The 24,472-nt window shown below is 35.2% G+C and overlaps 2 protein-coding genes across 7 annotated transcripts; one reads left to right on the forward strand and one right to left on the reverse strand.

Annotated features, from left to right (window-relative positions):
• mas (masquerade) lies at window positions 1–11,784 on the forward strand. The gene is made up of 10 exons (XM_066399134.1): window positions 1–459; window positions 5,458–5,750; window positions 5,804–5,846; window positions 6,545–6,948; window positions 8,958–9,291; window positions 9,341–9,520; window positions 9,774–10,005; window positions 10,061–10,338; window positions 10,393–10,547; window positions 10,742–11,784. The coding sequence occupies exons 1-10, from the start codon at window positions 357–359 to the stop codon at window positions 10,907–10,909; spliced, it is 2,190 nt and encodes a 729-aa protein (XP_066255231.1). The 5' UTR covers window positions 1–356; the 3' UTR covers window positions 10,910–11,784.
• On the reverse strand, window positions 6,831–24,458 carry p120ctn (adherens junction protein p120). 6 transcript variants are annotated; one of them, XM_066399126.1, is made up of 15 exons: window positions 24,183–24,458; window positions 21,429–21,509; window positions 21,152–21,220; window positions 20,418–20,483; window positions 19,741–19,782; window positions 19,123–19,441; window positions 18,885–19,060; window positions 18,583–18,828; window positions 18,250–18,443; window positions 17,575–18,189; window positions 16,910–17,433; window positions 16,657–16,848; window positions 16,409–16,570; window positions 16,255–16,341; window positions 6,831–6,946 (listed from the first exon to the last, which is right to left on the reverse strand). In XM_066399126.1, the coding sequence occupies exons 3-15, from the start codon at window positions 21,181–21,183 to the stop codon at window positions 6,938–6,940; spliced, it is 2,664 nt and encodes an 887-aa protein (XP_066255223.1). In that variant the 5' UTR covers window positions 21,184–21,220; window positions 21,429–21,509; window positions 24,183–24,458; the 3' UTR covers window positions 6,831–6,937. The 6 variants fall into 6 exon arrangements, with proteins under 6 accessions (XP_066255223.1, XP_066255218.1, XP_066255222.1 ...); XM_066399121.1 differs by lacking the exon at window positions 6,831–6,946 and adding an exon at window positions 12,247–13,020; XM_066399125.1 differs by lacking the exons at window positions 6,831–6,946; window positions 21,152–21,220 and adding an exon at window positions 12,247–13,020.
• Window positions 24,459–24,472: the final 14 nt, after the last annotated feature.

The raw sequence follows: 24,472 nt of genomic DNA on the forward strand, positions 1-24,472 counted from the left end.
CTAAATAATAATTGGGTGCGAAATTTAAGACTGGTTTCTCAGATGGTACCGTTTAAGCAAAACCGATATATTGAGATCGCATACCCATAGTGGCCTAAGAGCTTTGAACTAACGCGGTCATACCAGAAGACGTACTACCATCGGTATGGTGGGTACCAAACCACACCGTCCGCATCAGAAGAACCCAGCAGCAATTAGCAACGGTAAATTTGTGTTAAAGTGATTCTTCGCGCATATACATTAATGAACTGAAATGCCTGAGGCCTAGTTACTGTAGCAATGCATAGTTAATATTTCGTGTGTATTTGACAGTGACTGTGTATGACAGAGGTGTCTAGCTACAAACTAGTACTATCATGACTAGGACGAGGACCTGTAGCTTCCTACTTTTGTTTCTACTCTTCCTTGTCCGTGATAGCACCGGTCAGGATGACTCTCTAGCTGGCAGCTTCTTATCAGGTAAGTCTAATCCAAGTTTTCCCATCTTGCGCAAAGAAAGTCAATACTAAAGGCATTTTTCTGTTTTAGGGAAAAACGGTACTCTAGGGTACTGTTATAAAATAAATGTTGACTAATCAAGTTCATATGCGATGAATTTAAATTCAAACCGTCTTCTTTCCGCTTACGCGATTAAATTACTTTCAAATTGTGGCTTGCCAATATGAACCATTTATTATTGCTGAAATTAAAGATATTTGATTGATTGATGATGTTTAATAATAAAAATAATAGAGAAGCTGTAATTTTGCATAGGAAAATATTTGAATTACATTACTACGAGAAATTTTCAAACCGTGAATTACGATATTATTGAGATAGTAAATACACCTTAGTAATAAAAACCATACCATAAGTAAAGGTATTTATGATAAAATATTTCTCATTTTTCATTTTCTTCTCCGGTAGTATGATGATGGTTCTCCCCCATATTCAGTTATTTATTTAGTTATGTATTTTGCATTATATTAAAATTAGTCATACTAAAACTGCAAAAATTCTAAGCAGAGGTGCGCTGTTCAGTAGCGAAATATTCAGGAAATTTGGAAAAGTGCATGGGAGAACATTCAATCAATTATATTCAAGTGAAGCAATTTGGTTAATGTGATTTTAAAAATATCGCAGACTTTTTGCATTTTACAATCCAAACTGCTATTAGATGTAAAATTCCCTCTTGTATGTGGGGAACTATATAATCCATTTGGCAAAGAAAAGCAATAAAAAAAGTCGTATTTCCTCGTGAGCGTTCTAGAAAAAGTTCTTCTCCCTACAAGTTATATATGGTCGAAATAAAAAGATTAAAATTCCTAGGTGATGATAGCAAAACTTCCCGTTTTAGTACTCGTGAAAGGAATAAGTAGATGTTTCGGAACTTTCTATAGAACATGGAGATTTTACGACAATATAAGTTTGGCGGGAGACCATTTTGTCCCGAACATTTCATTTGGTACCAAAACGTCCAATTAAGTAAAATTATTTTCTGCATTAAGCAATATGAAAAACTGAATAAACCGAACTTAGGGAGATTCATTTTTCAATAACGAGACATCTGACAAAATGTTACATTTGCACCTACTTAATTTATATTTTAATTTAAACTAAACACATCGCATATTATTCCTCATACATTATTAATACTGTTTCTTTAATTTTAAAGAATAACTGTAAACCCGAAGTTGAACAAACCTTTAATGTTGATTTTTTTCCCACACACACGCACACAATCTGTATATTGTGTTGATATCAACAATGCTTAGGTCCAATCAATCATAATTTAAAGTCGGTTTAGGTGACTCAGAGCCGGTACTTGAACCACCCTATAAGAAATAAAACTCATTTGACAGCGACGACATTCTTATAAAAGGATTCGAATACGAGTTCTGGTGCAGCAAAACCGATTTTGAACCATGATTGTGCAACTCAGATTTCGAGTGAGTAAGAAGATGGTTTAGACGAACCTGATATATAAGTAATAATTATACATATATTAAGTATGGCCAGAAAGAATACAACACTGAGTAGCAAAATTAACAAAACTAAAAATAACTAAAATGAAATTATTAATTCACATATAACATCACCACTTTGGATATTCTTTGGTTGGTTCCCCAATTGTTTGCAGATTTGATCTAGACCAAATAGATTGATAGATATCGATGTTAAATATCACTGCACCAACGCACCCATGAAGCAGTGTGTATAATAGGATCGCGACTATACTGACAGAAACAGCTAAGTCCTTTAACGATAAGCAGTGTGACAGAAAATGGACTTCAGGAAGAGTCATCATTCAACCAGTATCAACAATCATGGCTAGCAGTTATAAAGAATGGTTAAACCTATAGTTCGATGATATTTTCACCATATAGAACCCTCCGGACACAGAATTAAATACTTAGAAGCGTTTAAAAAATTATCCAAAGAGCACTAAGTATGGAATTTGATAACATCGAAATGGGTTTGTTACAGAAGAATTACACGAAAGCTCAAACAAAACCGTGAGAAAGACCAATTACATACTTTCACGGTATCTTGTGTAAAATTATCATCAGAGATTATTACGAAACAATGCAATATCGGAAATAGAAATATGGATTCACACAGCATACTTTTTTAAAAACATTTAAAACTACAAATCTACAAACATTTAAAACCAACAAATCAAGGGCATTTTTTACAAGCTGCAGTCCAGGTCTAGGTTCTATCAAGCAAGGTCTTGTTTGGATCAAATACAGTGTAATATGCATATATCTGGTATGAGAGGCATTGTGCAATTCCATTTAACATAATCTAAACACTGCAATTTCGTTTAGATTTTCATTCCATAATATCGGATCACATCGTTTTACGAAAATGCTTTATTTCCCTCCTTTATATACCGTGTATAACTATATAAACCTAATGAATGAACACGCGGATATACTTTAAAGAATGACTTGGCACTTCTCATTGAAGAGTTTAATAACTATTCGGTTTTCATAATGGTAACAAAAAAGCATGTAAGTAATGCATTTAAGCTTAACTCAAAATAAAAGCTTCCAAACATGAATTGTAAAAATATAATAAGGAATTAATTTGAATATTAATAAGGTGAGAAAAATTTGCGAAATATGGCGATTGGAAATAGGAAGAGAAAGGTTTAGAAACACTTTGACGTGCTTGAATTGATTAAAATATTAAAACGTGTAACAGATTAATTCTGCTATGCATATGACATACGACATCCCATATAATAAAATTTTTTTAATTGCATTTATTCCTAAAACAACGGATATCAATGTGATTTCTCTAATTCAACCGATAAATTTAGTCAATTAATGGAGATCAACAAATAACATTAAACACATTCTAGAAATGTCACCTAATTAAAAGGCAGAACTAACTAATATAATGAATATTCAAAAAGGAATAAATATTCATATAGGATTAGTTCGATGTTAAATTCTTTTGACACAGTGTACAGTGTTCCGCATCTATCAGTCTGTTTGATAATTTCAAAACTGATTCAAAAATAAAAGCTTTTATGAAAATTTCACGATGTTATGTGGTAACTAGTTCCGCAGTAGAACATTTGCAAAAATACTGAAAGAGTGAATCAAAATATTAGGTGTACAACTTTGCTTCCGCCGTTTTTGAATAGATGTATGTAGCGGTAAGTAATGATCGAAATAAATAACCCCATGTGGGCATGCAGGAGCCTTGGGCACCTGTTAACATAACCTCATAAAAATATTAGTCTATTTGTGTCTTCATCATAAAGTTATTCGCAATTGAAAATGTCAGTGTACGAGCCAAATTCTCGTCATTTGCGGGAGGTTTTACTTTTCTGCTTCAATATGAAGAAATCTGCTGCTGAGGCTCATCGAATGCTCTCAGATACTTATGGGGAAGCCACTATTAGTGAAAGGACATGTCGTGAGTGGTTTCAGCGCTTCAAGAACGGTGATTTTCACGTCGAAGACCAACATAGCGGTGGAAGAAAGAAGGTTTTCCAAGATGCGAACTTGGAAGCATTACTTGACGAAGACTCGTGTCAAAGTCAACAAGAATTGGCACAATCATTGGGAGTGACTCAACAAACAATCTCAAAACGCCTCAAAGACATGGGAATGATTCAGAAGCAAGGATATTGGGTGCCGTACGAGTTGAAACCAAGAGATATTGACAGGCGTCTGTTCGCTTGTGAACAGTTGCTTGCAAGGCAAAGACGGAAGGGATTTCTGCATCGTATTGTGACTGGGGACGAGAAATGGGTTCATTACGATAATCCCAAACGCAAAAAGACTTGGGGATATCCCGGCCATGCTTCCACGTCGACGGCCAAACCGTCTATTCATGGTTCCAAAATCATGCTCTGTATTTGGTGGGATCAACTCGGCGTAATATATTATGAGCTGTTACAACCAACTGAAACAATCACAGGTGCTCTTTATCGAACCCAATTAATGCGTTTGAGCCGAGCATTGAAAAAGAAACGGCTGCAATACAACGAGAGACATGATAAAGTGATTTTGCAGCACGATAATGCTCGACCCCATGTTGCGCAAGTGGTCAAGAAATACTTGGAAACATTGAAATGGGAAGTCCTACCCCACCCGCCATATTCTCCTGACCTAGCTCCTTCTGATTATCACTTGTTTCGATCCATGGCACATGGGCTAGCTGACCAACACTTCCGGTCTTATGAAGAAGTAAGAAATTGGATAGAATCGTGGATCGCTTCAAAAGATGTCCAATTTTTTCAACACGGGATTCGTATGCTGCCCGAAAGATGGGAGAAAGTAGTGGCCAGCGATGGACAATACTTTGGATCCTAAAGGTATAATTAGTTTTTTACAATAAAATCGCGAAATTCGGAAAAAAAACGGCGGAAGCAAAGTTGTACACCTAATAGTATAGAAAACCAGAAAACCTGTAATTATTTAGGGGTAAATACAATATGCTGGCTGTACAAGAGCTTGGCTGCGGTGAGGAAGTTAATTGGTTAATTAAACTAGTTGGGATGCTAAATTCGAACTAACTAATAATTGGAAAAATAAAATGAAACAGTAATGATTCAACGAAAAATCTGCCACAGCTTTTAACGACAAATTTGGTGTGAAATATGTGGCAAAATTGGGTACTAATTTACAATACCTTTTAAATCCTTAACCTAAACTAGTATTTTTCATTGTTGAGCTTCTTATAAAACTTTTCAAAAACGTTTGGTCTCTTCAACATACAACTTGCTAAAGAACTGAACTTCTCTACGGAATTTCTCGCCCTTTCTCTCCTCTCTACAGATTAGAATTTTAACCACGGTAACAAACCGAAACATCCAGATATCTTTGCATAGTGAACAAAAACCATTTTTTCATTCAACTTAATTTTTCAATCACTTTTCTGTTATTCCATTGACCATTAAAAACACAAATATCGCATTTTAATTCGCTACATTAAAACAGTATATTCACTATCTAGGTCTTCTGGATACAATAACCACAACAGCCGACTCCAAAGACTGTCCCGGTGTCTGCGTCCACGCTCTGGCAACTATTATTTGCTATGACGTTCTGGAGGACGTGGCCTGCCCTTCGTCCTCCATGAAGTGCTGCGTAGAGCCGCCAGGCCCCAATGAGACCATGTCTTCCGGGAACAGCAGTACGAACAATGAAGTTACAACATTACCCAGTACCACCACTACCAAACTTAGTACAACCACCAGCACCACAACAAGAGCAACGACTACTGTGAGCACAACTACCACAGTTTATGTAGGTAGTTAAACTATAATTTTAGTTCCATACCCAATTTTCGTTCGTTTTAGACAACATCAGAGAAACACGCAAATTCGACGGAAAAAGATGATGGTTAGTTACAATCTTGGATGATTGAAGATGATTTAAACGTATACTCAGTGACATTAGAAGTGTTACACCCAGTAGGAATAATTTTTTAGAATTGATGTTTTGGCAATGGGGTAGTCTTACATCCAGAATGAAACGATAAACTTTGCAAGAAATATTATTAACATATAACCCGAAAAAAAATTGATAATGTGTTTGACGACCCCGTAGATGAGTACACTCCTATAGACGTCTAGGCATCGACAAAATTAGATGATCGATGTTTGCTTGCGGTACTTCGTTCTAAGCAACTTGAACTTCGTAGATTAACTGTGCCAGAGTCTGTGGAGGATGGGGCAAAGTGGGCAATTTTCTCCCTATCATATCCCACACATGTTCGATGGGATTTAAATCCCGTTTAAATCACCCTGTCAAAATCGCTAAGATGATGATATTGTTGATGCCCTTGGATTCTAGGCATTTTGCACAAGTAGACGGAGGCATAATCTGTACTAAGCAACTCGCATAAACCCTTATCTTCAGAAAAAACTAAGAGATAAAACTTTTTTTTACATCAAGTTCCAAAAATAAAATGTTGATCGTGGTATCATAGCCTGCTTTCTATATAGTCGTTCTGTTGCCAAAACATCAATTCTAAAAAATTATTCCTACTGGGTATAACGCTTCTATAATAATATCACTAAGTATATTTTCTGATTTAGGTGCCAAAGCTTGTGCAGAGAAACGGGGAGTCTGTGTTGCAGAACGTGTTGCTGATTACTGTGAGGCTATTCTGAACTCATCTAGTTTGTGTAAACCGGGTTTGAAGTGTTGTGTTTCCAGCGACGCGTACGGTGAAAAACCTCCTCCAGATTTGATTTTTCCGAATAAAACCAAAACAAACATTACCAAAGTAGAGACTAGGACTACACCAAAGAGTACCACAAGTACACTAGAAGCTACTACTCCACATATGATTAAAGTGAATGTGCCCACAAGTAGTAGACCTCAACTTTTGAAACAGTGTAGCGGCGAATGTCTTACCGGACTTTTTGCTCTCTTTTGTGACGATGTCGATACTGACGCTACATGTCCCAATGATGGAAGTTGCTGCATTACATCTCCTGTAAGTACACGAGAATTTTTAGAGAGAAATAAATATCTGGATGGTTTGCATGGACCAGATAATAAGTTGACTATCATTTATTATTTTTAGTTTTATTATAACTTCTGGCATTTACAATCCGTTTAGGGAAAGCGAACCTAAAAGAGATAATCGGATACAATTAAAGCAGGAACTTCTAATGCGAAGTTTAATATTCATTTAACAAAACAGTGCTAAAAAGTTTTTTAAAAGATAAGATAGGTATAACACGGAAAGTTGGAAAAGTTTTCACCGACAATAGGGGTTATATCTAGAGATATGCTAGTTCGAAAACTAGGTTTGTTTGTGTTGCCAATTGATGTAATTTTATAATAGAAAGCTCAGATTGCTGTAATTACGGTAAAATTTTAGGTATCAAGGGTGACCGAAAATGGTTTTAAAAGCTTTGCCAGCGAGTCTTTGGCAAACATGTTTTGCGAAAAATGCTGCTCTGGGAAAAATTATTTGGGTTATGGTATAATATAAAAAAGAAGTGTTCGCAAGTGAAGACCACACCGTAACTGGAGTCTTCAAATGAGATATCACGAATTGAACCCGTTTCTAATTCGCGATTGTGCAGGAAAGCCATTGTTCAAACTTAATAACGGGATTTAATCTCGGCTATTCGGGTCGCCAAAATTAGGAAAGAGTTAGGTAATTTGGAGTTTATTCTAATGCCTTTTTGACATTTGGAAAATTTGGCCGAATTTCGAAAATATTCTAAAGATGTTTTTATATTTCCTGAATATAGAGGAGTTTTTGAACATGTGGAAAAATAAAGTTTCTTTATTCTTGGCAACACTAAACTTTTCAAAATTTCATTCGTATGCCTTCCCGAGGGTAAACAAATAGTTTAAATATCATGGAAAGTGTATTTATGGTTAATTGACTGATAACAAGAATATATTATACGTCGTTAAAAAGGTAATTTTGAGCAGATTTCGATTTCCAAATTAAAAACATATCTTACTATTTAAAAAACAAAAGTTGTTAAAACATAGAAATTAATTATATTGATGTTCCAAATCTTAAAGCTCTCTCTGCAATAATAATTGACGTCGGACCATATACAGGGTGATGCCTTTCCGATGGATTTATGAGATCTAGACAAATGATACAATGATACATAGATAAAATTAGATTGTACATTTTTGGGTCTCATTTTCAAGGGAAATTTTATGATTCACGCGACGAATTTGACTCGTTTTCAACATTACATCAGGATTGAAAAACTGCTGTCCAAAGATTTTGGAGTACGTTACTGAATATCTAAATCCTATTCGAATTTTTGCTCTAACTTCTATAATAACCGACATACAACGCTATGCCCAAAAGACAGATTTTTCAAAAAACCAAAAAGATGAAAAGAGTCAATAAGAGTTATCTCTCTTCCTCTCAAAGAAGCTTTAATTAAGAGCTTGTCTCTTTTCTTGGAAATAAGAAATTAGTATATATATATACATTGCAACAAATTATACATTTATGCCTAAAAAATCGATTTTCCAAGTCAACAGTATTTTGTATTTTAATTAATGCATATATAGATTTTTATGAAATAGCAAATTGAGTTCTACAAAAGCGAATGTCCTGAATGGCCCAGTTCATTCGTAGAGTAATTTAATATATTACTCATCCCTATAAGTGGGATAATTTAGGATGGCACGGTAGAATTGCCCCGGAATCCAGTAGTAGAAAATAAAAGAACACATACCTAATGCTAGTATAATCAAGAAAGAAGACCAAAAAAGTAATAAACGCAGCTATAAGTTGCTTGCGATCTTTTAAAAATTGTGAAAAGTTAGAAATATTCGCCAATTTCCTCCTTGAACTTTAATTAACAAAATACATGTAATTACCACCGCTCAACACTCTAACACTATTCCAGGTTATCGTCAAAGGAATAATTCCGGTAATGGCGGGTTATAAACAGCTTTGAGTATTATACTAATTTCCACTAACACAAATTACACCAATATATATCCGTTTTCCAGCTCAGTGACGATGACATCACAACCAAACCCCAACCAGTCCGGACAACTACCACGCCGCGCCCTACAACCAGAGATCCAGGCCCAATTTGTCCAGGGTTCTGCCTTCTGAACATCATGGCGGCATTCTGTGAAAGGCCTTCTGTACTGATTCCCCATACGTCGAACTGCAAACGAGGGTCTGTGTGCTGTGACAACACGAGAAGCAGCAGCACGTATACACCAAAACCAAAACCACAGAAACCTCACTATCCACCACCAAGTACTACAACTTTGGATCCCAGGCCTGACTGTCCTGGCTCTTGTATCGTCTCATACTTGAGTTTTACATGCTTCAGTATGTACTTTTCGTAATTTGTTTTTAGATGTGTCGATTTTTTTTTCAGGGAATGCTGAAATGACTGAAATTTTCAAATGCAGGAAAGCAGGGACTAAGTGCTGTGCCCCGAAATCGTTAATAAAAGAAGCAGCTCTAGGACAAATTGATGATATGCATCTTAAATATACTACTACACCTAGTCCTGGATCAGTTCCTTTTACGGTTCAGCCCATAACAATGCAGACCAGTAAGCTTTTTACATCAAATCTCCAAAAAAAAAAAAATCACTATAAGGTCACTATTAGGAACAGTATCATTCAAATATAAATTTTATCTACTAATTCTACATCTCAACGCATAATGTTTCGTCTTGGAACAAAATTGTTCAGTTTTTGTGCACCGTTCTCTTATAGCCATATAAGTATAATGTACAAGTACAAGAATAAGAAACTCGCATAAATTGAAAATTGCACTTAATATCGCTTAAATCAATTTTTTAGCAACCGAGGTGGCCAAACCAATCGTAACAACCCCACGGAACCAAGTCTACAGCAAATACGTGTGTGGTGTTAAAGGAACGTCAAGAATGGGGAGAGTTGTAGGAGGAGAAGATGGAGATCAAGGCGAATGGTGCTGGCAAGTCGCCCTCATCAATAGCCTCAACCAATATTTGTGTGGGGCTGCTCTCATTGGAACTCAGTGGGTGCTCACAGCCGCTCATTGTGTGACAAAGTAGGTCTATCTACTAATATCGATTCAAGCTTAATTTTAAAATTCTGTATTTCAGCATTGTGCGTTCGGGAGATGCCATCTACGTCAGGGTGGGTGACCACGACTTAACCAAAAAATATGGCAGTCCAGGGGCTCAAACTTTGCGAGTGGCAACCACCTACATTCACCACAATCACAATAGTCAGACATTAGACAACGACATAGCGTTACTAAAACTGCATGGACAGGCCGAACTCAAAGAAGGAGTTTGTCTTGTTTGCCTCCCAGCGAGAGGAGTTAATCATGCAGCCGGGAAGAGGTGCACAGTTACAGGATATGGATATATGGGTGAAGGTAAACTGAGATAAATAACATAAAAGTAGACGGCTTAAAGCATTATTATTTTAGCCGGTCCTATTCCGCTCAGAGTGCGAGAGGCAGAGTTGCCTATCGTGAGTGATGCTGAGTGCATTAGAAAAGTGAATGCAGTTACTGAGAAAATATTCATCTTGCCCGCCAGCAGCTTTTGTGCTGGAGGCGAAGAAGGCAACGATGCTTGTCAGGTGAATACCACTTTTTCTTCTCCAATTTAGCCAGTGAGAAAACTCATCCTGTTCCCAAGATAATAGCTACAATATTTTATTAGCAGCTGATGAGGTCATAATTGAATTCAAAAAAATGTTTTGCGCCGATGCAGGCATAATGTTAAGTAATTTGGTAAATCCTGCGCACTTTTATATAAATGCACCTTTTTTAGGGTGATGGAGGAGGGCCCCTGGTATGCCAAGACGATGGATTTTACGAACTGGCAGGTTTAGTTTCCTGGGGCTTCGGCTGCGGTAGAGTGGACGTCCCAGGGGTGTACGTCAAGGTTTCCTCCTTTATCGGTTGGATCAATCAAATCATCAGTGTCAACAATTTATAGGTGGTATAACTTTAGCGGTACTTACCGCAAGTAAAAGTGAACATGAACATATGTGTGCGTGAAGTTCAAAAGCAGAACAATGGAAGTGGATTGCGCAATGGTTAGTCTTGAATGGCCTCCGTTAATCTACCAGAGTACTACTCTGACTCATCGCCAATTAATTTTTTAATGTTTAGAGAAAAAGTATACTTAGTTTTAATCTATTACTATGGTTATTACTATTATTGTTTAAATAAAATCAAAAAGGGTACAAAAATTGTCAACGCGTAAAACTTTTTAATACTTAGATGTCTTAATTTGTAGCTATTTCATGTAGGTTTCATTATACAATGTTCACCAAGTTTTTAATAACGAATTTACTTCGGATATATCAAGTCATCATTTCCCATGAGAATTTTTTTTGTTAGATCTTAAAATATAATATTTCGTATTTTTTAAAATTACATTCCATACCAAAAGAATCATCTGAGGTAAAATAAACCAACTACGAAGGTAATATTTACTGCATTACTCTTTCCATTATACATTGTTACAGATAAATATTTCAAACTTTAAATGCATAACAGAGATGCTCATTTAATGAAAAGTACTGTTAAGAATCCACAGCCACAATTTGTTTAATATATTTTATGTTCTTAAGAAGTTTTGTTACAGAAGATTTGCATTTCCTAAATATTTGTATTAAAATGTTACAAAATAAAATGCGTATCTAATTAAACATAATTTCTTAGTTTGTGGTAGGTACCGTTCTTGTGCGATTCCTAAATTGTTCATTTGGAAGTTAAATATTCATCGAAGAAATTCATGCCTCCTTTTAATATCAAATAAGTTTTCAAAAGACCCTGTAATTAGCGAACAATACCTCACTTTGGTCTAAAAACTCTGGCCGAATTGTAATTCTATCGTGGCAAGCCAAAAATGGCTTTCGAACCTTTCATTGCGATAATCGACACTTGGCCTCGTAAAACGTCGTTTCCAAATGTTTTGGATCGCACCGTGACAAACTTTAATTACACACGGAATGCTAGTAAAAAGCAAAAACGATTTTTGGCTGACATTTAAGTAATAAATAATTTTCATACTCTTGAGAGGACTGTTAGTGAAAGCTTGACATGTGAAATCGTGGCATTGTTTATATTTGGAAGAAAAATAGGAATGATGAGTGATGCAAACAGTTTTACGAGTTTGTTAACTTAAACCTAAATTTAAATTAGGTACCACTTAAAGGATTTAAAAGTCAACCGAGCAATGACTATTACATGTCTGTTTCTGAAGTAGATTCAAATTAAAATATCAAATTTTATCATCGAATAAAGGGTATATATAAACTGGTGGTGTAATTACAATAGGTTTATTTTATTATAAACAATATTAAAATTGACTACGGTAATGTTGGATAGATCAACTATATAAAGATATTTTGTCTGTATGCTTGTAATAAAAAATCGTCCAATAGGAATAATATATAATTTAAAGAAAAAACAATGTCTCCATTACACCTATGTGTTTATATGATTATTTATAATTTAAGTATATAATTAATTTATTCTCGGTCTAAAGTAATACAATAAAAATAAAACTTGCCATAAAAATTAAAATTTTACGCGTAGCTAATATTATGTACAGGCAATCGTTTTTTACTTGAAGCTTAATCACAGTAAACCATAAACTTATCAGTACATATTTAATATGAATCAGTGCATTACATACTTCGTCATATACATATATGGAGTCTGATCTAAACAAATTATTAGAAATTTAACATTCCATAAAATCAGTGTAAAGGGCGAATAAAAAAATAAAGAATTTGCTTCACTAACCTAAAATTGCACCGCATCAATAAAACTCAGTTTAAAAAGGAACGAAATAAAAAGTATCAGCTGCCCTATGCATCAAAAAACACTTACACAACTCTTAGATCAGACTTTACATTAACAATAAGCTGGAGTAATATCTTACACCCAAGAGTCTTTACCAGGTGGCACGCTTAGCCCAGTAGGGGGCCCCTGTCGTGACTGGGCGTCACCCAATTGGTTCAAACTTGCATTGCCCAGACTTGGCTGCCTGTTGCGTTTTTTCTCCATGTTCACTTGAGCATAGAGGGGTTCCGGCTAGAAATATGAACATATTAGGTTTATGTTGGAAATCACGTTTGCCATGAATTTAGAGATGCCGTGAAACCCTATGCGGTGTTACAGAATTTGAAGCTGTTGGTAGTTCAGTGGCATATATGTAAATTTTTTACTTAACGCTCAGCTGGAACTTTTCCAAATCTTCGCACCTACATTGAGATATGTTCACGTAAACCAATATTTTTACCTCCGGCAACTTCAAAACCCATAGGGTTCCAAACAACTCTATAAACCTATAAATATTTACATCAGCGACACATTTTCACACAACACAACAAGATTATTTATACAACACAAGGAAGGCAGGATAGGAAGAGAAAATTTGTCAGGAATAAACTGCGCGACGAATTTATTGTCACGCAAAGGACCAGAAACGGACAAATTGGAGGATCGGTCTATAATGAACGCACAACATACAGCCCATAATACATATAATTCGGTTTAATGGATTTTGTCTTCCTACCCTGACCTAAGCTATGTCAGAAGCTGGCCAGGGCCTTAGAGTTTTAGGGCTCCGCAAACCAAAGGCGCTGGGCAGCTCCCGGAGCCTAAGGGCCCATTTACAGTAAACACTTCAAACAGACTACAGTGCCAGCACGAACAAAAACGCATGCATAATATTTTTCAAACATGACAAAAAAAAAACAAGTTTACAATACGAGTGCGTATTCTGATTTATTAAATATGGAAAACTGCTACGAGGTCGCTAGAAAAAATGATCTAAAATCCCGAATATATTACCTATGCAGCTCTAGGCTTCCAATATCTACAGGTCGTGCCGGCACGCTAGTCGGCTCAAAAGTGCAATGTAAATGCAGCCTTACCTGATGAGCCGCCCTGAGCCTTGGCTATTCTTTGTCCCTGTGGATCTGGCTGCTCGAAGTGAAGATCCAACCTACGTTTCATGCTCCTTTTCCCGATTATTTAGGAAACGTGGATTCGTTGGAATGGATGGAAAAGTAAGTCTTTAAATTGATTCAACACGGGGGCGCGTAGTTCTTTATTTACATATATTTCTCAGCTAAATAACACCGAACGAAAGAGACGAAAAATTGAAGTTTTCAACTGAAATTACCCAATAACCAATCTTTGAAGTTATGACTAAATAACCCTGTAGAATTTCCAACTCTTGTGAACTAGCTAAATTTGTTTAATACCTACCGAGGATAACTTAACAGAACATGGAAAATACGGGCCTCTTCGGAAAATAATTTATAACATAACTATGATATTCAGCATTTAGTATTATAGCAAATTCAGCGATAACACAAGAGGCACTTTCAGTTAATAACTCAATCACCAGTATTCAAATAATACAAATATGAAACGTAACATGTTAATGCACTATTAAAAAATATTTTGTGGTTTACGGTGGTTTAAATTTCATTAATAAGCCTGCAATATTTAATATGTACAAAACTTATAATTTACGTTATAATTACCATGAAATAGTACGACCGTTTCCGGACTTGCAAAACGTAAAAAATTATATATCCGTTAATAACAATCACTAAGGAATGTGGAATATAAAAAATCTTACTTGTGGCGAATATAGATCTAATTTAGAATGAACATAAAGTTAGAAAAAGAAATCTAATAGGACAACAAACAAATCACCCCATACCGAGAAGCAACGGTGCCTACACTATGAAAATCATCAAACGCTTTTTCAATTACAGATTTCAAGAGTCTGGAATTGTAGTAGCAGTGAGAAGAGTAAAGTATCTTCAATATTTTTACGAAGTGATAAAAGAGCCGTCTTTGTGGATTTTCCAGTGGCCTCAACTCCTATATATATATATATATATATTTGGAATGTAGAATGATTAAAATGAGTTTCTTACATTAATATGATCAATTGAACAAGCATAAAGACGATCCAAGTCAACGTCAAGTGCCAAGTAAAAAAATCTTTTACGTATTCCTAAAATAAACCGACGCAATATGGTAGAGCTGAAAAATATAAATGCATTAGAGTTTGGTGTTTTATTGGGGGTGATCGTGGATCCTTAAAACTTATATTACGAAAAAAAAATGGTGAAAGTGGCAATTGCACCTTTCAACAAATATAAAATATATACTCAGGTATAAGTTGTTCTGGTATAAACGCATTTAAACAATATACTAGGTTATAATATGTTCTATAAAAACAGCTAAACATCAACGTGTCTTCAGCTTTGGTTAGTGATCTATTAGCACCCTAACTTTATAATATGGAATAAGTCACGTTTAACTTGGTATGAAAACTACATCATTGCACTGTCCCATCCATTCTGGTTACAGTGTAAGTGACTAACGTATATAGTAAATATAAGTAATATAAGTGACATTACAAATCTACACTTATAAATGAGGCAGTTACTTTTTTACTTATATAGGCCAAGTATAAAATTTATTCAAAGGTTAAATAAAGAGGTCCTACTCATTTGGTTATGTCTCTGTATTCCACCGATCTAAATTTTCTCAGCCAAACAAATACGTTGGTTTTGCATGCGATTTTGAAAATGTTATCACATTTTCTGAATTAATTAATATTTTTTAGAATTGAAATTCAGATTGCAGACAATTCTAATTGTTAACCATTCGAACTGCACCGAGGGTGATTTTTAATTCAATGAAAATACCTATATCACAAGCCGCTTTACCAGCGTAATTATATTATTTTCAAAGAAATTCATTTCATGGCAATTGAAAACTAATCCTCATTCCCCCAACGGCTCAAAATGTTCTTTGAAGTATTTGTCCGATTACCTCGAAAACGAATTATATCTTTACTAATTCCCAACCCCAAGTTTGGTTTGCTTTCAATGCGCGTCTCCTTTATAAATTCATATTTTGTGTAAGTTAAAAACTTAGTGGAATGCAGGAAGATGATAAAAAAAAATTACTCAACCAAGTCAAGAAATCCTATGTTAACTGTAAGAAAGAAAAATGGAATTAATGTCCATTTTATGATACACTCTTAATAAGGAAATGTACCTTCTATAAATCCTTCAGGAATACTAAACATATATGTTATTGTTGCTACATACGGTAAGTCGTAGATTTAATAATACTAGGCATTGAGCAAGTCTATGCTTTAAAGTCCAATTCACTTATTAAGCAGTCTCTGGAGAGAAATTGACAAAGACGTTCGAATTATCAAGTAGAGGAGAGGAAAGAAGGTTATGCATGAATAAGACAGATAAAAAGGATTTCTTCTTAATGACTTACTGGGGGTGGGTTTGAACCGGAGGGGTATGGGCGGCCCATCATCGGTGCATTTTCTGGGTATGCCATGTCGGCCATGGGTATGTCGTCCTGAAAGAGATGAAATGTATAAAAAAATTTTTGCTACACAAATATCTCGCGTAATGAAAAGCCTTACCCTAAAAGCGGGACCTCTTGGACCCGGCGCAGATCGCTTCATGGTACGATCTTCATATCGAGTTCCGCTCTGCGATGCCATCGGCCTATTAAGAGTACTATTTGCGTTGTTGGGAGAGTTTGGACCTGCATTTCTGGCTGCTACAGTTTTAGTGACGAAATCCTGACACAAGATTTTTGTAAATATTTCATACTTTTTCCCGGAAATCATTTTAGAGCTAAAACATTGAACAGTAAATATTTACACACCTGCTCCTTCCACCCATGTTTCTTGTAAACGTCTCTCAAATCTTGATGCTGCCACATTGTAAACAGTACCTGACCCGCAAACTTGAGTACTCTGGGGGTATACTTTTGTCGTTGCCTCGTAATGGTCATCAGTCTTTCTACTCCGCCGGCCTCTAGAAGCGACCGTGAGAATTCGGCATTTTTCTTTATCACCTGAAATATTACACGATTGATTTAAAATATAAAGAGATCGATAACACAAGCAAAATCTTACTTCATTTAACGTGGCTAGAACGGCAGCAATAGTATCATCAGAAGTACCCTGATCATGCTGCGGATTCCCTGACGGTAACTTTTGCACAAGATCCCGCATGGCATATTTTCCTATAAGTTCTTTATTTCTTTGATCTATAGCTAAATTTCTCAGAGCAGTGGCAACAGCGCACACTACCCTATCTACTTCCATTCTGAGGAGTTCGACTAAAATCGGTAGGCCTTTTTCTTTGCGGACGGCAGCTCGGATTTCTATACTCGGCTGCCAGTAGCACGCAGCCAGATTCTGAAGAGCCCCAGCAGCAGCTTCCAGAGTTTCCGGATTGGAACAGCTTTGAAGAAGGGCTAAATACGACTGGACTACATCAGGTTGCCAAAGGAGCTCCATACCCCTCACGGGCTCGCCCCGGGCTGAAGCCGTAGATGCACCAGCGGAATTTGAGGACGAAAAATGACTATCTTTGCTTTCAGATGATGCTGCTTCTTTTTTCTTTTTACTTCCTCCAAAACAACCTAAATTTTCACCTAAAAAGAATTTTTTTATCGTTAAATAAATCGATTTAATTTGAAATAAGTTTGTAATACTGAATGTGAAAAACCTAAAATAGCACAGTTTTGATTACAAAAAATAATTTTCAATTCAAGCTTTTGTTAGATTTTCCTTACCTTTAGAATCGCTGGCAGCTACCCTGCTTTGAGTCGGCAATGGATTTTTATCGTAATTGGGGTCCTCCACTTCCTGACACCGGTACGACAAGTTCCTCAATATACAAACACAGTTCTCCACTATCTTATTGCCTATATTGGATTTCTCTATGGCACAACGAACTACGAAGAGTAGAGAGTCCACCAACCCCTCGCATTCCCGCAATTTTTTCCTGGCATATTCTCCAGCTGAGCTGACGTTTCTAAGAACACCAGAAGCGTTTCTAAATACTGTGGACCAACAGGTCTCTCCGTGGTTGCCTTGAGGATCCCAACCCGAATGTGGAATTATTATGTATGTAACAATGGTGGCCACCCCATCATCAATAATGTTCTTTTTCAGATCTTCACAGGAGGATAAATTCCATATAACTCCAGTGACTAACTCTTTGATCTCAGCTTCACTAGACTTTCGAAGGAGGTTGATGAGAGCAGGAATTCCTCCAGCGTTTTTAATGGCCCGTTTATTTTCATCATTTTGACGACCAAAGGACAAATTTCTTAGCGCTCCGCAAGCATTTCTGTACACTTCTATACTTTCGTGACTTAATAATTTTACTAGTGGAGGAATGCCGCCTGAAATCAGTATTAAATTCAATAAAATTAAAGTGGATTTATTTTTTAGCGTAACTCTACCTAAAGCTCTGGTTTTTTGTTTATTAGGGTCATGCATGTAGCATAAATGCTGTAAATAAGCTGCAGCATTGGCTTTAATCACATTATTAGGGTTGTTCAGGAACCCTATAACCTCCGGTAAATTGGGATCCCGCCAGCGCATGCCTCGTGCGTCTTCATCTCCCACCACACTACCGGGTGACGAAATATGTACCCTAAAAAATAATAATGTTCAATCCTCATGATAAGACAAACAATTTGTATACATATTTGTTTGCAATCCACGAAAACAATTTCTTGTAATGCATTTTATAACATTCCCAACTTAATTTCAAAATTTTAGTGCACACTTACCTATCATGAGGTAACCCAACATTATGGCCGTGAAGAGACATTTTACTAATATGTTTTTGCAGGTCCTCTTCTTCAAACATTCTCATACTAGGAGCTACTACTGGAACCGGACCATTTAAACTATCTACATAAGGTCTTGACAAGGGGGCTGTACCATAAGGAGAAGGCGAGACATAACCGTAAACGACCGCAGGGTCGTCCTGATATGGATCTATACCAATAGGACCACCGGGTGACGGCGTTACTCTATAGAAACACATTTATGAAAAAAATCTCCACAGAATAGTGAGGATTTATCTAACCTATAATGTTCAGGAAGCTCATCGTAACCAGACCCCAAATAAGCGGCATTTGGTGGCGCAGATATGGGTAAAGGTGAGGGTTCTGCGCTATGTGGACTAGGAGGTGTTGGGGGTCTTTCAGTCCCCTCTGGGTATCCCATATATGCTCCATATGAACCAGTATAAGGTTCAAAATCCTAAAATAAAATATTATAAAATATCAAAACATGGTACAGGAATAAATCTGATCAGCTCTTACCTGGTAGTGAGGATGCTGGTGATATTGTGAATACATGTGGTGGGATGGTTGTTCAGAATAATCCGCGTAATGTGAGCTATGAGGGTAAGACCCTAGAGGGACAGGTATATAATCTCCAGTTTGCTGATCCCCAATTTGCTGGACTTCCCGCACCACTTTCGTGACCGTTGTCACCTGCTGGGTCGTCTGCTGCTTCTGACTCCGAACTAAAGGCTCGTCACTGTGCACAGACATGTGACTTGAGTTTGGAGAATGTTCCGAATGTCCATTACTATGCGAATGGTAAGTCGCGTCGTTTAAAGTTGATACGTCGGGTCCCCTAAGATAGAGGCTTTATTCGAATGATGGTGACTACTGCACTTATTACTCTATTAATATAGCCTTATTGCATTACTCTTCTAACTGGAGCTAGCTGATGTATTTAAGGGCATATTACTTTGATTTATGTCTCATACTGGGATCTAATATAATTTCCTTCGGACAAAGATTGGACGATATGTTTGCTTGGTTCCAAGCTTAGTTCTTAGAAATTACATGACCACACAATACAGTTTAACAGATATCAAAAATAGAAACTGATGACAACAAATTAAAGCATGCAAAAACACAACGACTTACTTGTAGTGCTGCATGTCCGGACCCTGTTCTTGGAAGACCCTCCTAAAAAACAGAAAAACAAAGACATCTAAAATATGTACTTACATATATTCTGCAATAGCTAACATAGCTAATTATTTCACTTGACGTGTTTGAAGCAAATATTTTAGGATTTATGATAACAGTTATTAAGTCTTGAGTGTACACTAACCCTAATAGAGTGCCATTTTTTTTGGAGTCCCAGAAAGCGCTTAGTTGTAGTTTTATTATACATTTAAATCTGAGCATATATACTAGTTAATAGTTATAGAACTACAATGTAGCTCAGCAATTATTTCACCAAAAATATATACACATTCAAATTCGAATAATTTCACCTTAGTAGTGGGTGGTTTAATTCTGAACAAAATGTTGCCAGACACATGGACACACATAAAATCATTTGTTAAAAGTGCTGTTCTAAATACTACCTTATATTTTCTTACACAATTAATAAAACAACTTTAGTATAAGATGAGCCTCACAGTAATAAAAAATATGAACACATATATTTAGTACATATATATCATGCAGATCTACACATAATAAAATAAAACGGACTAGAAGAAACAAGGTAACATGAAAGAGCTACTACGACAACACAAATAAAGATAACTATTTGGTATTTAACGAATTAAAACAGGTAATAAAACCTCTACCTTTGGGTTATTTCTGTATGGGTAATGCTTCTTTCCTGCCTCTGCTCCACTCTTCTGTTAACCAAGCTGCCATAATGCGCAAAGCACAAAAAATATTTAGCCAAGCATCCGTCAATTAATAATTGAATATAATCTTAAAACTAGAGCCAAAATTTTATAAATGTGTGGCAAAATGTAAGAAAACAAAACCTGCAATTCTGACAATCGGACTGTAACTCAATAATTGATGTAATAAAATATTCTTGACCAAGAGATGCATTGTATGATGAAATTAATATTATTGCAGGCTTGTAAATCTTTAATCTATGCATAAAAGTGTTTATTACTTATTCTGCTTAGACTCTACTTCATGAGTGTAAACTTGCTGTAGCCCCTACTCTCATATTCCAGTGTTAGACAGTAAGTTTATGTAAATTTATAATTTCAAGTTTTAATTATTAATAACTATCTTTATTTCATTTGTGAACTTTCCGGTAGAGATAAATTAATTCGATTAATGGATTTCGATATTCTGGTAATTGGAAATAACATTGACGTCTCTGTTCTAAATTTTACACGTTGACATTGTACTGAAAGGGGCATCATTATTTCATAACTTGTATTAAGATATTACCAAAATTATAAACACTATGATGGGTTAAAATATGCCTGTGTATAATTTACGGCTTTCAAAACTATAACTACTAATTATTGAATCACAATGACTTAAAACACAAAACTCGAATATTACTTACATACAAGAATCCAAAAGTTGACTAGCAGACATTTTGTAGCTTTTTGTATGTGTTTAATGTTATGTTATCCTGTGGCAACATGCAAAAATGATTAATGAATTTCAATGTCTGCACGTAATAAAACCTGAACAAAATTATGCCTAAATAATAAAAATGACACAAGTAATTAAATGGCAGTGACATAGGCATAACTTTATTTTAAAAACATTTAACCATAACATATGAGAAAGAAGCTAATGATGAAAATTAGAGTAAGTTTGTTGGCACAGTTACTTACGAATGATAATAGGTCAGTCTATGGACACTGCTGTAAACGTCAGCTCCTTGTGGATGGTTTGTTGCATTTGGTGCATATATTCTGAAACAAAAAAAGTAAAAAATAATTTCTATTAGGTACTTGTAATTCCAATTAAGTCGCATAATACTGTACTTAATAAATCAACAGGTTTCAAACTCTTAATAATTATTCAGATATATCTGAGATCAATATTACCCAATCACATTGCATTTCTTTAATAGCAAATAATTTATTGCCAATAATAGAACTCAAATCTGAAGTATACCTGACGTAAACCATAATGCAGGGACAATTGGATAAAAATAACTCACTGAATACTAACTACAATTTATCTCTTATAACGCAAAAATTTTCAGTTTGTGCACACAAACAGGTAAACAACTCACCGAGGCAACAATAATTGAACACCTCAATCTATTACACGTACAGTTCGTTCCCTTTCCGTCTATCGTCCTAAATGTGTATAATTGACTTTAATGGACAATACACTTTTTTATAATGAACAAAGCAAACTTTTGCTAGATATGTGGTAGGTATGGTATGTGACAATGTTAACTAAATTATTACACGCCTGATGTCGCAGTTTTTTTCGCCTGTATCACACTATTAGTCATTGCTTGTCCACTATCATTGGGACATATGAAGTATGTGATTCAAATATCCTTTCTGTTAATTTACAAATATAACTTTGAGAAAACATGAATTTTTATTAATTTGTTTTTAATTTTATTTTTATTTATTTAATATAATTTAATTTAATTTAATTAAGAATTATTTAAGTAAAATGAAGAAATATGAACTACGTTCCATTTATTGTTAATACCGAACATACAGTTGAAACTATGAGAAACTTCCAAATGTAACAAAAAAGAAAGAAAGTAAAGACTAAAAAATTGCGCATCTTGAAATGTATATTACCTACTAGTTGCATGCATTATAACTAATGAAAACTACTATAAAGTGCCACTATTTAATTATCTACATCACCTACTTCCCACAATTTACAATTTACATTACTTCCAGACATTAATAGACTTTCTTCGATATAATATTTCATTAACTACCGCCTAAGTAATTAGTAGTTATCTGTTTAAGGCCATTGAACTTCATTTAGGTAAGGACTTTAAATCGCAGCATGATTTAATAGGGAACATCGTCTACCCTGATTTAATTTATAAGATTAGTATATTGGGACAAGCCAGTGCAACTAGACCAATTATATTTTTAATTATTGTGACTAATTACTGCTTGAATATGACAACATCATCATGTATTGTTTATCAAAGTCACATTTGGAAAAGATACATCATTTCTCCCCTGCTAGACATTCATGTGATGGCATAAATAAGAATAAATACTACAACACAATCAATTGAAATAATTCAACTTTTCAAAGCACAGGCATTGATGGTCAAAATGTTAATGAAATCACTTCTATTAATATCGATTTTCTCGTTTTTCTTAAAAAAACTTCACCTACTTTTGTTTAGATGAGGTACTTAAGGAATATTGCAGAGTGTTTACAGAAAATGATACATTACATATAGCTTCACATACTATATTTATAATTATATACTTCTGTCTAGATGAAAAGTCCTTTGACATATTGAAATTTAGATTTCTTGAGGTTCAGCCCTTCTTGGTTAAGAATTAATTTGCAAGAAAAAAAATATATAAAAATTTCCAAAAAAACTTATTTTTGTTTAGGATAAAGTGCTATTGTGTTGAGGCAAGTAGAACAAAAATTTGTTAATAAAAGTTCTTTAGAACAAACAACTAGGCCCTTTCACCAAACTTCAATTTGGTGAAAGGGATTTTACCTTGACTTTTTCAAGTAAATTCAATCAGTGGAGCTGATTGAAAGCCATATTTATGTGATAACAATAGGATTAAAAACCAATTGAAATTGAAATGACATAAGATGTGAGTCTAGCTATATGTTACTTGAAATAACTTTGACCGAGTTTTGAGAGACTTGCTGTAATGTGTAAAGAAACAAATGAAGGAAAAAGTTTTGAATTCTGGCCTGCATGACATTTTCTGTCTTTTGATATATTCTATTTGATAATACTTTAGGGTTTCATTAAATTAGAAAGAAAGGGATTCCTTCATCATGTTGGATAATCATATGAGATCTACATATATGAAATATACTCCAATTATGAAATCAGATCAAATTTTACACTATCATTAATTAGATATACTCAAAGCAAAGCAAATGAGTTTAAGTTTATTATTTCCTAGGTTTCAGTACTTAAATCTTTATATGATGATAATTACTGTAATCTTGTTCAAAGGAGAAAGTAATGCTTACACAAAAAACTGTGAAGTCTCTTTATTTCTATTACTAAATTTTACACTTCACTCAATTAAAAGGCATATTTTACAGCCCCTCAAGTCAAACAAAAATTTCATATTTGCTTCCTGATGTGGCTGCAAGGTGCACTGACGAACTGATGTGAGGTTGCGAGTTACAGATCTTTCATATAATTTGAGAATGATCAGGAACTTCAAGAAAATATTTTTAAGTTCGGTGGAGATTTAAAGAGCCCGAACCTCGGGGCGGGGCTAAATCTGTTTACATATCAAAGATATACAAGTGGGCTTTTAAATCCTAGAGCTAGTCTCTTATGTACAAATAAATCTAGGTCTTGGATTAGGAAGCTGGAAGCATACTGAGTGCCAAAATGCGAGGTTTTATGGATGGAATTTAGGATAAGCACAAATACGAACCTTTCATGTTTTTAATTGGGGCCTTGGAAGGTCAGGCAAAACTTCATACAGGTATAATGGAGACTACGTCACCAACCTAAATTGTCGCCAAATATCTCGCCACTTTCCGCCGAAAACCGCATTTTCTTTAAATGAAAATTTTCTATGAAGAGCACCAAACGAACGGTGGAGTCTGGATTTTTGTATATTCACTTGAATTTCAAAATATTATTATTTCTAGCCAATACACAAATGCAGTCGGTAGACATTCGCTTTTGCTCCCACTCCCTTCACGAAGTGCATGCTGGGTA

The sequence above is a fragment of the Euwallacea similis genome, chromosome 18 (assembly GCF_039881205.1).
Source record: "Euwallacea similis isolate ESF13 chromosome 18, ESF131.1, whole genome shotgun sequence".
NCBI classification, from domain to species: domain Eukaryota; kingdom Metazoa; phylum Arthropoda; class Insecta; order Coleoptera; family Curculionidae; genus Euwallacea; species Euwallacea similis.